This window comes from Macaca mulatta, chromosome 1 (genome assembly GCF_049350105.2).
Source record: "Macaca mulatta isolate MMU2019108-1 chromosome 1, T2T-MMU8v2.0, whole genome shotgun sequence".
In the NCBI taxonomy this organism is placed as follows: Eukaryota; Metazoa; Chordata; class Mammalia; order Primates; family Cercopithecidae; genus Macaca; species Macaca mulatta.
In genome coordinates, this window is record NC_133406.1 from 165,909,912 (window position 1) to 165,923,387 (window position 13,476).

Genomic DNA, 13,476 nt, shown 5'->3' on the forward strand with positions numbered 1-13,476 from the left:
ACTGCTCAATAAAATTGTTGCTAATGATATTTACTTGACTACAGTATGAGTCCCTGCTCTTATCTCAGAATAAATTAAGGATTAGCGGCTCATAAAATGTATAGATTGTAAAACTTTGTTGCCTGTAATAGGGTATGCATTTTTTTAAAGACAGCTTTGTGTTTGGACTATCTTTAGGCTTTCTTGTTCTCTTTCTCTGCCTCTCCCTGACTCTGCCTCTGTCTATCTCTGTCTGTCTCTCTCTCTCCCTCTCTCTCTCTCTCTATATATATATGTATATAAGTGTATATGTACACACACACATACACACACACACACACAGAGTAGCCCCCTCTTATCTGTGATTTCACTTCCAGTGGTTTCAATTACCCGTGGTCAGCCACAGTCCAAAAATATTAAATGGAAAAATTCCAGAAATAAACAATTTATGTTTTAAATTGCACGCTGTTCTGAGTAGTGTTGTCAGATCCTATGCTGTCCTGCTCCGTCCTGCCCAGGATGTGAATCATCCGTTTTTCCTGGGTATACACATAGTATATGCCACCCACCCTTTAGTCACTTAGCAGCCATATTGGATATCAGATTGAAAAAACCTAGTATACATAGGATTTGGTGCTATCCACGGTTTCAGGCATCCACTGGGGGTCTTGGAATGTATTCCCTGTGGATAAGGGAGAACTACTGTATATACTAACATCTATGTGTATGTCTGTGTATGAATGTGTATGTGCATGCACCATGTACACATACATATATGTGTACATGTTTTTTAAGTTACTGAATAATTAATGAAGGATAGGTTGAAACAGAAAATAGTGCTCAACTTTGACATACAGACTTAGATTGACAATTTACTAAGGTATAGCATATAATCAACAAACCAATTTATCCTCTTTTAAAATACCATAAAAATCAAAAGTGATCTATGAATTATTATTTTGATGCTGGATGTGAAATTAATGGAAATGTCTAGATATATATGAGGAAGTTAACACTTCAAAATACTGAGCTTAAATTTAGTTAGGAACTTATAACAAGAAAAATAAGTCCCAAACAAAATCGTATCTTTATTTACTGAGCACATTATTATTTTGATACATGACAAATAACATCAGTAGGGATACCAAGAATAATGCTCTATCCTGGCCTAGCCTTCAAATCTAGCAGAGGATACCAAGAAATAAACAATTACATATTATGTGATGAGATAGTAACTCAGGGTCTTATGGGGTAGGAGGTGGGGAGCGGGATTGGAAGGCAACACAGCACACCAGGACATATCAGAGAATGTTTCCTAAGAGAAGAGATGCTTATACACCACAGATATTATCTGCTGGCTGGCAGGTGAAGGAAGGGCCTTCACAGTTGGGGCACCACGTTGTATTCTGAACATGAGAGACAGCAGGTAAGTTTGAGTTACCAGAGTTTAGGGTATGTCATGAGAGGCTAAAGACTCTGCTGAAGGAGCCCTTACTTTCCCATCAGGCGTCTTCTGTGAAGCCCTTTGTGACAACTGGAGCTGGTGGCCTCCTTCTCTGTGCGGCCATGACTTTTTGCATATTTCTCTTGTTGACTTTCCCCATTCACTTTACTTGTTGATGTGTGATTTCCATACTTGTCTGTGGAATAATTAAAATCAGGATGATTTTCTAGGTCTTATCATGAGACTTACAAAAGAGTAGGGACTCAATACATGTTTATTAAATACATACATGAATGACTGGCAGGTTGCATGAGTGAATGATTATGCACTGTTTGGGGAGAAAGTAAAGAATTGCCTTGGTTATCAAACAACCCCTTGTAAAACCTTATTGGTTTTATTTTTGCATTTTAGGTTACTTGCAGCATATAATAGCCTTATGGATAAACACCTGGCTGGGTATTTTAACAATACAAGGATAAGGCGTCATCTCTTAAGATCAGGACTGGTAAGTTTTGGTTTACTTTCCAACAACCTTCTTGCTTCATGAAGTCCAATAATTCCCTACCTTTTCAGGCTTTCTCTTTGAGTGACATCTTCCACTTCCCTTCATTTTAGAAAAATTTCTTTCTTTCCAAAGTTTTGATTTATGTATTTGAGGTTGTTTGAGAAGATAGGAAGGCAGGTCACAATGACTGCTAAGAAAACTTATAAATCATTGAGGAAAAGGCCCTGAGAGTTTCCAACAGCCTATTTCAATTGTTTGTTTATTCATTCATTCAACACATATTTACTGAACACATTGTATGAGCTAGAAACTGTTAGGAATTGAAGATAGAGAAGATTTTACTGTCATCTTCGGAAAAAATATTGCTTTTGATATTCACGGAATATGGTGTGGAAGACATGTACATTTCAACATTTCCCCCACATTTAAAAGCAAATTATTTCCTGTGATGGTTTATTGATAATATTAGTGTATTTCATTAGCTTCACAACTGTTCTTTCCACAAAATTTCTATTCCTCTAAATGTATACAATGTCAAACCTTTTTAAAATGTTACAGTATTCCATGGAAAGAAAGAGATGTGGTTATAGAAAGTGTTAGCTGTTTACCTTCTTAAAACACAATGGGTTTCCTTAACTATTGTTGCCATGGTGTTGAAAGAGCACGTATTGCATTTCTAATCGTTGTTTCTGTGCTTGGCACTCTAGCTGATAGATCTCAGAGAGCTTGCTTTTCTCCTCCTGAGGCTTTGTTATCAGACAGACCTGGCTGAAACCGAGCTTGCCATTTATAAGCCATAGAATCTTGAGTAAATCACTTTCTTAACTTTTTCAGCCCCAGCTTCCTCAGTTGTAAAATGAGAGTGATGGCACGCAGCGCTCAGAATTGTTGTGGCAGTTAGAGATGTGCAATAAATGGGTGTTGTAATTATTGTTACTATTAACATCACTTCTTTGGATAACAGTCTGTGAGTTTTGCGTACAAATGAGAAGGACTTTGTATTTACTTATCAGCATCATTAACAAGCACTTATTGAACACTGGTTGTATGCATGGCAATTCAAATAAGAAAGATGCAGCCCTTTCTCTAGAGGTTCAAATATAGCCTCTCAGCTAGCAGTGTTCAGGGACACCCGGAATCCTGATAGAATATGCAAATATGAGAGCCCTGCCGCAGACTTAATTGAATCAGAAGCTCTGGTAAGGGGCCTATCAGTTTTTCAACAAGCTCTGCAGGTGGTTCTGATGCAGGGTCAAGTTTAAGCACCTTTGCCCTATAAGAGCTTCCACTCTAGTTGGGGAGCTCAGACATAGTCGCACAAAGACTGTAAGTGGATTATCTGTAATTCCAAGCACACTTTCTATAGGTATATCTCTTTCTTCCATTGGAAAATGTATTTGCAAAAAAAGATTACCAGTAACCCATCACTTGTAGCACAACTCTGGTTGATCTCAATACTCCAGTGTGTTGCAACAGTAGTGGTAAAAAAATATAGTTAGCAGAATTAAGAAAAATATGTGTCTTGCATGAAAGAGGGGAGAGAGCTTAAATAAGTGGAAAAGAAGAAGGTGAACAATCCATATGGGTAACGCTCTTTGTTTACAGGGGATAGAGAACAATACAACACATCAACAAATATGCCCACAGGAAGAATTAAAGAAAAGGAAAATAAGTAAATCCACAACAAAAATGGTCACTCCTGGGACTTGCAATGATGCCAGTTGAGACCAATATTGAATATCTTCTATGTATGCTACCGCATAATGTGTAAAATTCTGAATCAAAACAACAAATTAAATTACATTTTGGGCTGGAGAGTGGAAGAAAAAAAAGCAGTAGGAAAACAAAGTAATGAAACCAATTATTTTTAAAACAAACTGATGAGCTCCTCTGTAGCTACCATGTTTCCCATCAAAGTATTTCCTGCGAGATCATCAGTCCTATGATCACTGCTCCTGGTCATTGTTTCAAGGTAATACCCCACCCTGTTCCTCCAGGAAAGTGTTCAAAAGAGAAATGAAAAGAACACCTGGGTTCCATCAAGGGAAAATTGTTACTGTGATGAAAATCTTGTTTTAAACGTCAAGTGTACCACCTGTGTGTGTTTTCACAATGAAGGGTATATGAGACTTCCTTTCTCCTTTTTGCCTCATGAAATATGCATTAAAAGTGAAAGTTTATCAACCATAGTGATATATTCTTTTAGGCTTAAAAGCTACTGCTGCTTTCTCTCCCTCTTTCTCCCCTCTCCTTTTTTTTCTCTCTCCCTCCCTCCCCGCCTCCCCAAGGCCTCTCTCTCTCTCTCTCTCTCTCTCTCTCTGTGTGTATGTGTGTGTGTGTGTGTGTGTGTGTGTGTGTGTGTGTGTGTGTGCTTGTCTGTCTTCTCCACCCTCCAGCCTCTCTTTTTTGGAAACTAACATCACATTTTCTATTTTATATTTCTATGTATGTTTTATTTATTCATGACAGATCACAAGAAGTGGAAGAATACTTTCTGAAAAAGAATATAAACTAAATATTATGAAGCGGGATCATCAAAAATATATCCGGGAGTGCTTAGCCCAGGCAATTTTTCATAAAGTTCTTGATATGGAGGTATAAATATATACTTATTTTTTATTTTATTTTTTTCTACTTCCACATCAATGAAGATGGAGGTATAAATCTTTACTATTTTCTTTGTAATTGATATTGTCTAATGTGGTAATTAATAATGCTTTTGTACCTAGAAAAAGAGATATTCTTTCTGCGTTTCATTAAAAAAGAAAATGAAACAAAGAAATACTCAATATCTCTCTGGGCATCCAGGAGCCAGAAGTCTAGCGTAAGCTTTTCTCCATTTCAGTTGGAGAAAAATATGGACATCATTATATATTTTGTGATATTTAATTTTCCAAATGTAGATTTTTTCATTCACAATGGCTACTCTAAAACATACCAGCCCTCACCATCTGTACCTCAATTTCCATTTGCTGAAAAAAGTGACATCTGTTTAAATATCAGTAATTCCATTGCCATGAATTATTTCAGATCTGTTATTCTTTTAAGGCTCTGAAGCTCAGCCGTATGTTACATTTCAAGGAATAGGCATTTTAACATCTGCTGTCCCTTCTACCGTACGCCACGCTGGTCAACATAGATGCACAAACCAAGCATCAACAATATATTTTTTTAATCTGACAGGGCATCTTAGTGGGATATCTAGCTAATTTGATAAATTATTTCAGCCTTGCTCCATGGAACTTGAAGTTTCAAGCATCAACACCATTTTAATCTCTGTGAAAAAGCATGTCGCTTCTTGGCTTGACCATACAAGCAGTAAATCAGAAAGCTTGGCTCGTAAAACCATTGACCTGTGAGTGCAGTAAACATTTATGAACAACTGTAGAATCATCAGTAAACCAATATTAAGTCTAGTGCCACTGAAAATATTTATTATTATGCTGCATTAGGTAGATGAAGTGTTCACTTAAGATGTGTATGATCTGTTCATTTAGGAATTTACTTTGTGCTTCATATCATGACCGTGAATTACATAGAATTGTTGTTTGTGGCCCTAAATTCTTGCTTATAAAAGTATTAGCTGTAATTTTTCTGTGAAAACAATAAATAGTACAGCATAAAATTAACACCTTGTTTCAAATTTACCCCACAGGCACTGAGTTCTCTGTTAGCCTTAATCCTTGAAGTCTAGTTTTCCAAAATCTCACTTAACACATTCTGACACATCATAACTGTAGAATATGCTATTATTTAAATCTTTGTGGATTCCTAGTTCTGAATAAATATTTTAGATAAATGTTAATATGTAATATATTAAATAATTGTTACATAACAGAATAAATCATATATAAATATAATAGAGCAAACTATCTTTAAATTGTCACATTTGTCTCACATTTAGTTTATGCTGATGCTCCTTGCTAATACTGCAGTATTCACATTCATGCATTCACTCATGCAACAAGCCATAATTGCAGGCTACCATGTGCCAGTATGAGGCTTTGTGTTGAAGCTGCAAGGTAGGATTAAAAAAAATACTGTAGAATGTGACTAAGTGCTAGAGGAGAGGAACAAATAGAGTGAGCTCAGAAAAGAAGAGAAGGATGACTTTTCTCTGTGGGAGTCAGAGGAAGCTGAACAGAGGCCTTGCTGTTTGAAGACTGAGTGAGGGTTCCTGTGAAAACGTGGAAAAGGTGTTCTAGACCTCAGAAGTTACAGAGGTGTGAAAGGACATAGTAGATGGAAAGGAACCCTCACTGAGGCCAGACTGCACAGTGGGTTAGTTGGCAGGAGTGGCAAGAAGTGACACTCTCCCACAAGTTGGTACCCAGTCTCTGGAGAGCCTTAAATTCTCAAGTAAGTTTGGGGTGTAGGTGATGAGGCGATAAAATGTTTTTCAGCAGGGGAGTAAAAGAAATGAGCAGAGCTGTTTTAGAAAGATTATGTTGCTAAAAATGTGGAAGATGGATTAATGAGCTGGAAAAGATTGGAGGTGGGAGGTCAATTAGGAAGCTATTGCCGAAGGGTGTAGGCTAATAGCAGTAGTGGTAGTGCTGGGAGATGCAGCTGTCTACAGAGGAGCTGAAGTGGGAGAAAGATTTAAGCGGACTGAATGTGAAGGAGTGAGGGAGAAGAAAGAGCTCAGAAGAAAGAGTTTCTCACCTGGTTGGAGGTATGTGCACTGCAGGAGATCAAGAACAACAGCATGAGCTGAAAAGGAACCTTCAAGTGGTCACAAACATGCCTGTTAGAATGGTGTCCTGGAAGCGGGAAGATTTTCACAAGCTGCAGAATGGTTAAAAATGATGAGCACTGGGGAAACAAAGGGAAATTAGGTTTGACCCAGAAGACAAAAACATTGGTGGACTTGGCAAAAGTAGTTTCAGCAGTAGGGAAGTGGCAAGTCAGTCGATGTGGATGACTACAGTGAGTTGGGGATAAATGGAAGGTGGAAAAAGGTTGATAGTGAGTTGAACAGTTTGATAATAAGTGGGTAGGAGATCAGAGGAAGAGAGAGAGGAAAGAGAAGTGTTAAGAAGAGGATTGATGATAGGAAATTATTGAGTCTGCAGGGCTCCTAAGGCAGTAGGAGGGAACCAAAAACAGAGGGGAAACATTTTTTCAAAGGGCCAATGAATAAAACACTCTCAAATATGTCTAATTAATTTCAATTTGCCTTTTAAACGGATTATTTTTATGTGAGGCTTATTTTTAAATTATAGAATAATATATTACAAAACTTGGGGGGAAAAGCATAAAAAAGGAAAATAATTACATACAATTCCTCCTTCAGAGACAACTGCTGTTAACATCCATTTCTTTCTAGTCTCTTTTCTATTCATATTTTTACCTTAGTAAACTCATACTATGTTGTGACAGGGACAACAAGGTTTTGTGAAAAAACAAGCAAAAAACAGGAAGTTAGTGTCAGATAGGCCAAGGCTGAAATTACAGCTCCTCCACTGGCTGGGTGTATGACCTGGGGCAAGTTCATTATCCTCTGCCTCAGTGTCTTTGTTTGTAAAATAGGGTGGCTTGGCAATTAGAGTTGTTCAAGAAGAAATAATGTATGTGAAGCATCTTCCTAGCACAGGAACAGACACACAATAAGAGCTTGATAAATTAAATTGTATTTCTGTGAAATTCTGTATCCTGCTTTTATCCTGCATTAGGTGCATTGTCCATCTTTTTAAACAGAATCTGTATGAACCTTATTTAATGATCTGTATGAACCATTATTTAAATGATCAATTATATTTTATTCCATCATATGGATGTGCCAGAAATATAACCATTCTTTTTATAGTTTATATTGTTTCTGCATTTTCTTTTACCTTAAAGAAAAAGGAAAAAAAAATTTTCAGATAGCATCTTTGTGCATAAGACATTTTAAAAAATTACTTAGATTTCCCACAGGTTCAGAAGCGAAATTTAAGGGTTAAAGGTTATGAACACTTTTAACTGCCTAATATATGTTGAAAATTGAATTTCCAAATAGTTGCACCAATTTATATTCCCACTTGTGCACTGATGCAGATGATTCTTCTCCATTTCAATGACAAGAGGGGTAATTGAGAATATAGTTAGCTGTTGGAATTATTTTTCTCTAAACTGGTCGTTGCTATAACCGATATGATTCTCTCCTTTATTCTTTCCTGTATGCTTAGCGTTACCATCAGCTTGAAATAAAAAAGAAATTGGAGACCTTAGCTAGGAAGGAGCGAATCCAGATGTTTAAGGTAAGGAGTTATATAACTGTCTTTTACTTCATAGTATTATTTTATGATTTAAAAAAACAAAAAAATACAGTGAAACTATGATTCCAGTTCCCTGGGACACTTTACTTTTGGGTAAAACATAGTTGAAGTCAATGATGGTTCAACCAAGCCTAAACCTTAGCCATCACTATTACAGAAGATTGTGACAAAAATAGGAGCTGTTTGTACAAAATAAATTGTAATGAGGCACAAACCTTTCAAAGACAAACTTGAAAATATTCCTGAAATTTCGCTTTTATATATTCTTGTGATAGAGGGCAAGGGATTTTTGTTTGTGTCTTAAGAAGGTAAAAATGGATGGTAATGTTTCCAACCTGATGGTAAAAAGGGCTTTTTAAGAATGATACTATGACACATTTTCATTTGAATGTGACGTTGGAAATATATGGTGGAAAGGATCCTCATTAGCAAAAGAAAGCATGATAAAATGTAGATTTTGTAAAAGGCATTTTAAAATTCCTTGTTTTCTATTTTTAAATATATCTTCTTTGCAGTGAACTCAGGAAATATAAACTTGAATCAAGAGATGAGATATTCAGTTAAATTCAAGATTTCCATTTAGGTTGGCAGTTTTACTCAATTTCTGAAGTCATTCGTAATCACATGTTGTTCTTAATTTTCTGTGTACTGTGGTATTACAAATATGCAGCCTCAGATACGTTTCACGAACTGACGAATATTTGTAAAGCTTCTGTAGAATAACTTGTCATAAAAGACAGTAATTTTTCACCCTTGCCTGATGGACTCAGGTCTATTTTATTAGGGTGAGAAGATAATTTTGTTACAAAAATGTTTTCAAATGACAGAGGATGGGTCAGTTTTTCAAGATCAAAGAGTTCGTGTGTAGAGATTTGTGGTTAATCCAGCTTTGCCAATATTGCCCGACATCAAGGACTAAGTCATAGATTCTATAATTTATCTGCTGAAATGTTGATGGAGAAAATGTGGTTACTGGAAAAAAGAGTCACTCACACTGCATGAAGCAGGAAAAGTTGCTATGTGTTATTCACCCTTGTCCAGGTAGCCAGACCCGCTAAAGGAAGTACATGGGCATATTGTAGCATTGTCAGAGATTTGCTACCCTTGTGCCTCTTCATATGATTTTTATTTGAACAATTTTCACTTTATTACTGAATTTGGCACAAGATATATTTTAGCTCTCATTTTTTAAAACATGGGACACTTTTTGCCTAATGGAATTATTCATTTTCTAAGATAGAAAAGTACTATTTTCTGGTAGTCTACTGATCACAGTAGTAAAGTTCATTATGCCTTTTGTAGTGATCTGCTTAAAATTAACAAATATTATTACTAAAATGGAGGATACACTGCTTTTGCAGTTATTTCTTTGAGCACAACTAAAGTCGACTCAATTTCTTGCCTTTTACCACCACACCTAACTCCTTAACAAAAGTAACTCTTGGAAGAAACGAGAAAGAATTTCTTTAGTCATATAGTATTTCGTACATGTCATTCATAATCTAACCTAGATTACTAATTGTGTATCTATTTGCTAAATTGCTTTCTTATTCTAGGGAGAGCACACAAGAAGGTCTGTTGAAAATAACATGCCAATCCTATCTCCCCACCCACCAGCCGGCCCAAAGACTAATCGTGGCCATAGTGTTCTGATTGATGAAGGACATTCCAGTCCATTAGCACTGGTGAGTAATATTAAACACTTTGTCATGCAGTATCCCAGCTAATTAATTTATTATTTCTTATTCTCAGAAAGGATACTCTCTGGGAGCATGTCTGCATAATCCCTGCCAGTCCTACTGAATGAAAATATAGTCTTGTATCTATTCAACTGTGTCTCTTCTGAATGTCTCACTTCCAGTAAATATCACTACTGCCAAATCAATTTTGCTCATGAATGCTAGATTAGTTTTCTGGAAGTCCTGATTACTTATGTTACTTATATACCCAAATACTTTCCCTGGCCTGAGAAAAGCTCAGACTCTCAGGTGACATTTAAGACCTTAAACCATATGACCTCAAATTAGCTATTCCAAATTTTTTTCTGCATGATTACTCTTCAGCATCCTTCAATGCAGCAAAATGGGACCACTATACATATTCTATATTTTCTCACCTCTGGATTTTGTTCTTGCTGTTCCCTCTACTTCCACCTTATCTGTATATATTCAATGGTTCCATATAGCATATTGGGCTAAATACTAACATTTGAGCTTCTTTTATTAAAAGTCTGCACACATACTCTAAGATAAAAATAATTAAATGTACAGAAATTCTATCCAAAGAAACTAAACAGTGATATTTTATTCCAGTTTGATTCTTTTCTAGTCTAAAGGTGGTGTTTGCCTGAGGGAAGGTAAAGTACCTTGAAATAATATAGATACAGGAAAAGATTTGTAAAACATTTGCTGGGGGTTGGTGGTTTAAGTTGTAAATGAATTGCTTGATTATATCTTTATTCTTGCTTCGTGTAGCCTAATATATTTCCTTGTTAGCATGTACTTTTTCTGAATTGCAAAATATTTATGGAGAAATTGCGATGCTTTCACAGATTGTTGAAGTAGGTTCATCACATATAGTGTTAAGCTTTGACATTTTTCAAAGGGTAAATATGTTTTGACATTTCTTGATGAACAGCTCAAATGATGAAAAGCAACCGTCTTTCCTTTGTTGTCACCCTATTTCCAGGTTTGATTTGAATATATATGTATACAAATTCTTTTATTGGATGGCAAATTCACTAGACTCTCAAAAGCTTAACCTGAGTGAAACAAAAGAAACAATCACGTGCTGTTTCCTGTCTTCCCACCTGTTTCAGACAGGAAAAATCCTTGAAAGGCTTTCTTTTCAATTTTCCAGCTGAACACCCTCAATAAATAGTTTATGATACATCCAGCAGATCTTAATGTGGTAGGAGTGAAAAAGTAATTTTAAAATTACAGGAAACACTGACACCAGCTTCAAAAACCTTTCTCTCTGGTAAGCCAGGATTCTTCACGTGGCCCGCCCTGATGGTGCTTTTGCACCGTGATACCTATTGTGATCTTGGAATTAAATAGTTCCCATTTTACAGAAATCCAAATCTCCCTCCCTTTTTTTTTCCAATCTGGATACATATTCTTTAAATTTGACTTATGATCTCCAAGTGTCCCTGAGATAAAGATAATAATCCTTTTGAGATATTGCCATTGATTTTTTTTTCTTTTTTTAACTTTTTTAAGTCAATAAGAAAATCATCCAACACAATGTTTGTGCCCTTGGTAACCTAAACTTTCAAAATAGTATACAGATTTTTAGCTGTACCACTCCCATTAAAACTATGGAAAATCATTTCAGCTAATTCTGCATATGCTTGAAACATTCACCCCTACTGATCTACTAAGAATTAGAAATGCTCAGCTAAGCTGAGTAATCACCAGGTAGTTAATTTCAATTCCTATTCTGGTATGGTTTTCAGAATGTTAAGCTACAATGCCATATTTATTCCAAGAAAATATATTACACACAATTTAAAATATAACGAATTTAAGGTGGCTTCTGATGTGAACTACAACAATTTGTAGCTCACAGCTGTTAGTTAATGGTGCAGATTTGTTTTTAGAGATAAATGTAATCAGTTAAACATTTGACTACCACATTCATCTAACTGAATGATATCTATATGCAAATGTAGGGAAGTAAAATTTAGAGCACAGCAGCCAATAGATCATGTTCTAGTTTGCAGTAAACTGTTCTCTTAAATTTCTACAATAGATTTTTCAAGTTTTTGTGTTCAGTTGGATTATTTGACAGGAGAGATCCTTGAGGCATGTTTGTTTTACAAAGTTCAAAAGAATTCTTTTAGGTGATCTGATTCCTTTGTTCAGAAACCTCTATTCTAATTTCTCTTTTTGGGTTTTAAGACCTTTTACCTTTTGGACCATATAGGCTTATTTTTTTGTTTCTTTAAACCAAATGCTGCTTTAGTCAATTCACTTGGCTTCTCATATTGGTTGTGATGTAGGTTTGTGTATGGAAACCATAAATATAATAACATTGGCATAAACGAAAGGGTCTCCTCCCCATCTCAGCATATACATGAGTCTCAGCTGGCATGCTATCTTAACTCTATGAAGTCATCAAAAGTCCAGACTCCTTTTGTGTTGCTGATCTGCCAGACTTAGGGTATCGCTTTTATCCATAAAAGCCAAGATGGCATATCACCATTTGGATATTTCAGCCAGAGGGAAGGGTAAAGTGAGAGCACATATCTTCTCTCTAACCACATGACCTGAAAGTCTCATGTGTCACTTCTGCTCACATCTTATTAGCCAAAACTGAGGCATACATCTACACAGAATAGCAAGGGATGCTGGGAAATATCATCTTTATTCATAGTAACCATGTTCCCAGTGGAAAAAAGAAAACAGATATTGGGGAATATTATCTTTGCTACTCTTTTCAGGTCTTGCTCACAACCAGCTCTCTTCCTGGTTGGATGTTCAAATTTATCCTTCTTCTCTGCTTATCCACTTTCTTCTCTTGTTTACCATTTGGATAAAATCCAACTGCTTTTGTGGAACTTTAAGTTGTATTAGCCTCCTTGGCTTACCCTAAACGTTCTAAGAACTTTTACTTCTAAGTTATGGTCTCAGGTATTTTATTGTCTGTTTGGCAGTATTTGTGTGGTTCATTTGACACTAGTTGTTTTGTGTTGCCATTAGATGTTAAAAAATACTTTTTATGTTCTCACGGTTTCTATGGTGGAAATCCAATAAATGCTGACTTAACAAAATCAGAGATTTAGCAACATATGGCATGCTTCTTAAGCCTAATTTCTAAGGCTGGTTTTTGGTAGTAGGAGCTGCCTTATCATCGTTTTTTAAAGTATTTACATACACTTTTCCAGAGCTGAATATTTGTTGTTCACCATTCTTTAAAGTCAATGTATTAAATGCTTTTCATTAGTCACTTATATACCATCCTTCTCATCCTCCTACCTAAATATGTATGTACTGTTCTTGATAGGCTTTCTACTATTTTACTGCATTAGAACAACTGGGTCAAAAGTCATGTATTCTACTTTTGACACATTGCTAATCTTTTTTTTTTTCTTTTTTTTCTAAGACAGCATCCCACTCTGTGGCCCAGGCTGAAGTGTAGTGGCACAGTCCCAGCTCACTGCTGCCTCGACCTGCCTGGGCTCAGGTGACTTCCCACCTCAGACTCCAAGTAGCTGGTGCACAGCACCACACCCAGCTAATTTTTGGATTTTTTGTAGAGACAAGGTTTCACTGTGTTGCCCAGGC

General features: G+C 36.1%; 1 protein-coding gene across 1 annotated transcript in view; it reads left to right on the top strand.

Annotated features, from left to right (window-relative positions):
• The window catches only part of ERICH3 (glutamate rich 3), a 111,185-nt gene that overhangs the window by 20,837 nt on the left and 76,872 nt on the right, over nt 1–13,476 (top strand). The window contains exons 2-5 of the mRNA XM_015142624.3: nt 1,835–1,928; nt 4,398–4,523; nt 8,099–8,170; nt 9,745–9,873. Coding sequence (XP_014998110.3) covers nt 1,835–1,928; nt 4,398–4,523; nt 8,099–8,170; nt 9,745–9,873 — 421 coding nt within the window. The remainder of the gene's footprint in view (nt 1–1,834; nt 1,929–4,397; nt 4,524–8,098; nt 8,171–9,744; nt 9,874–13,476) is intronic.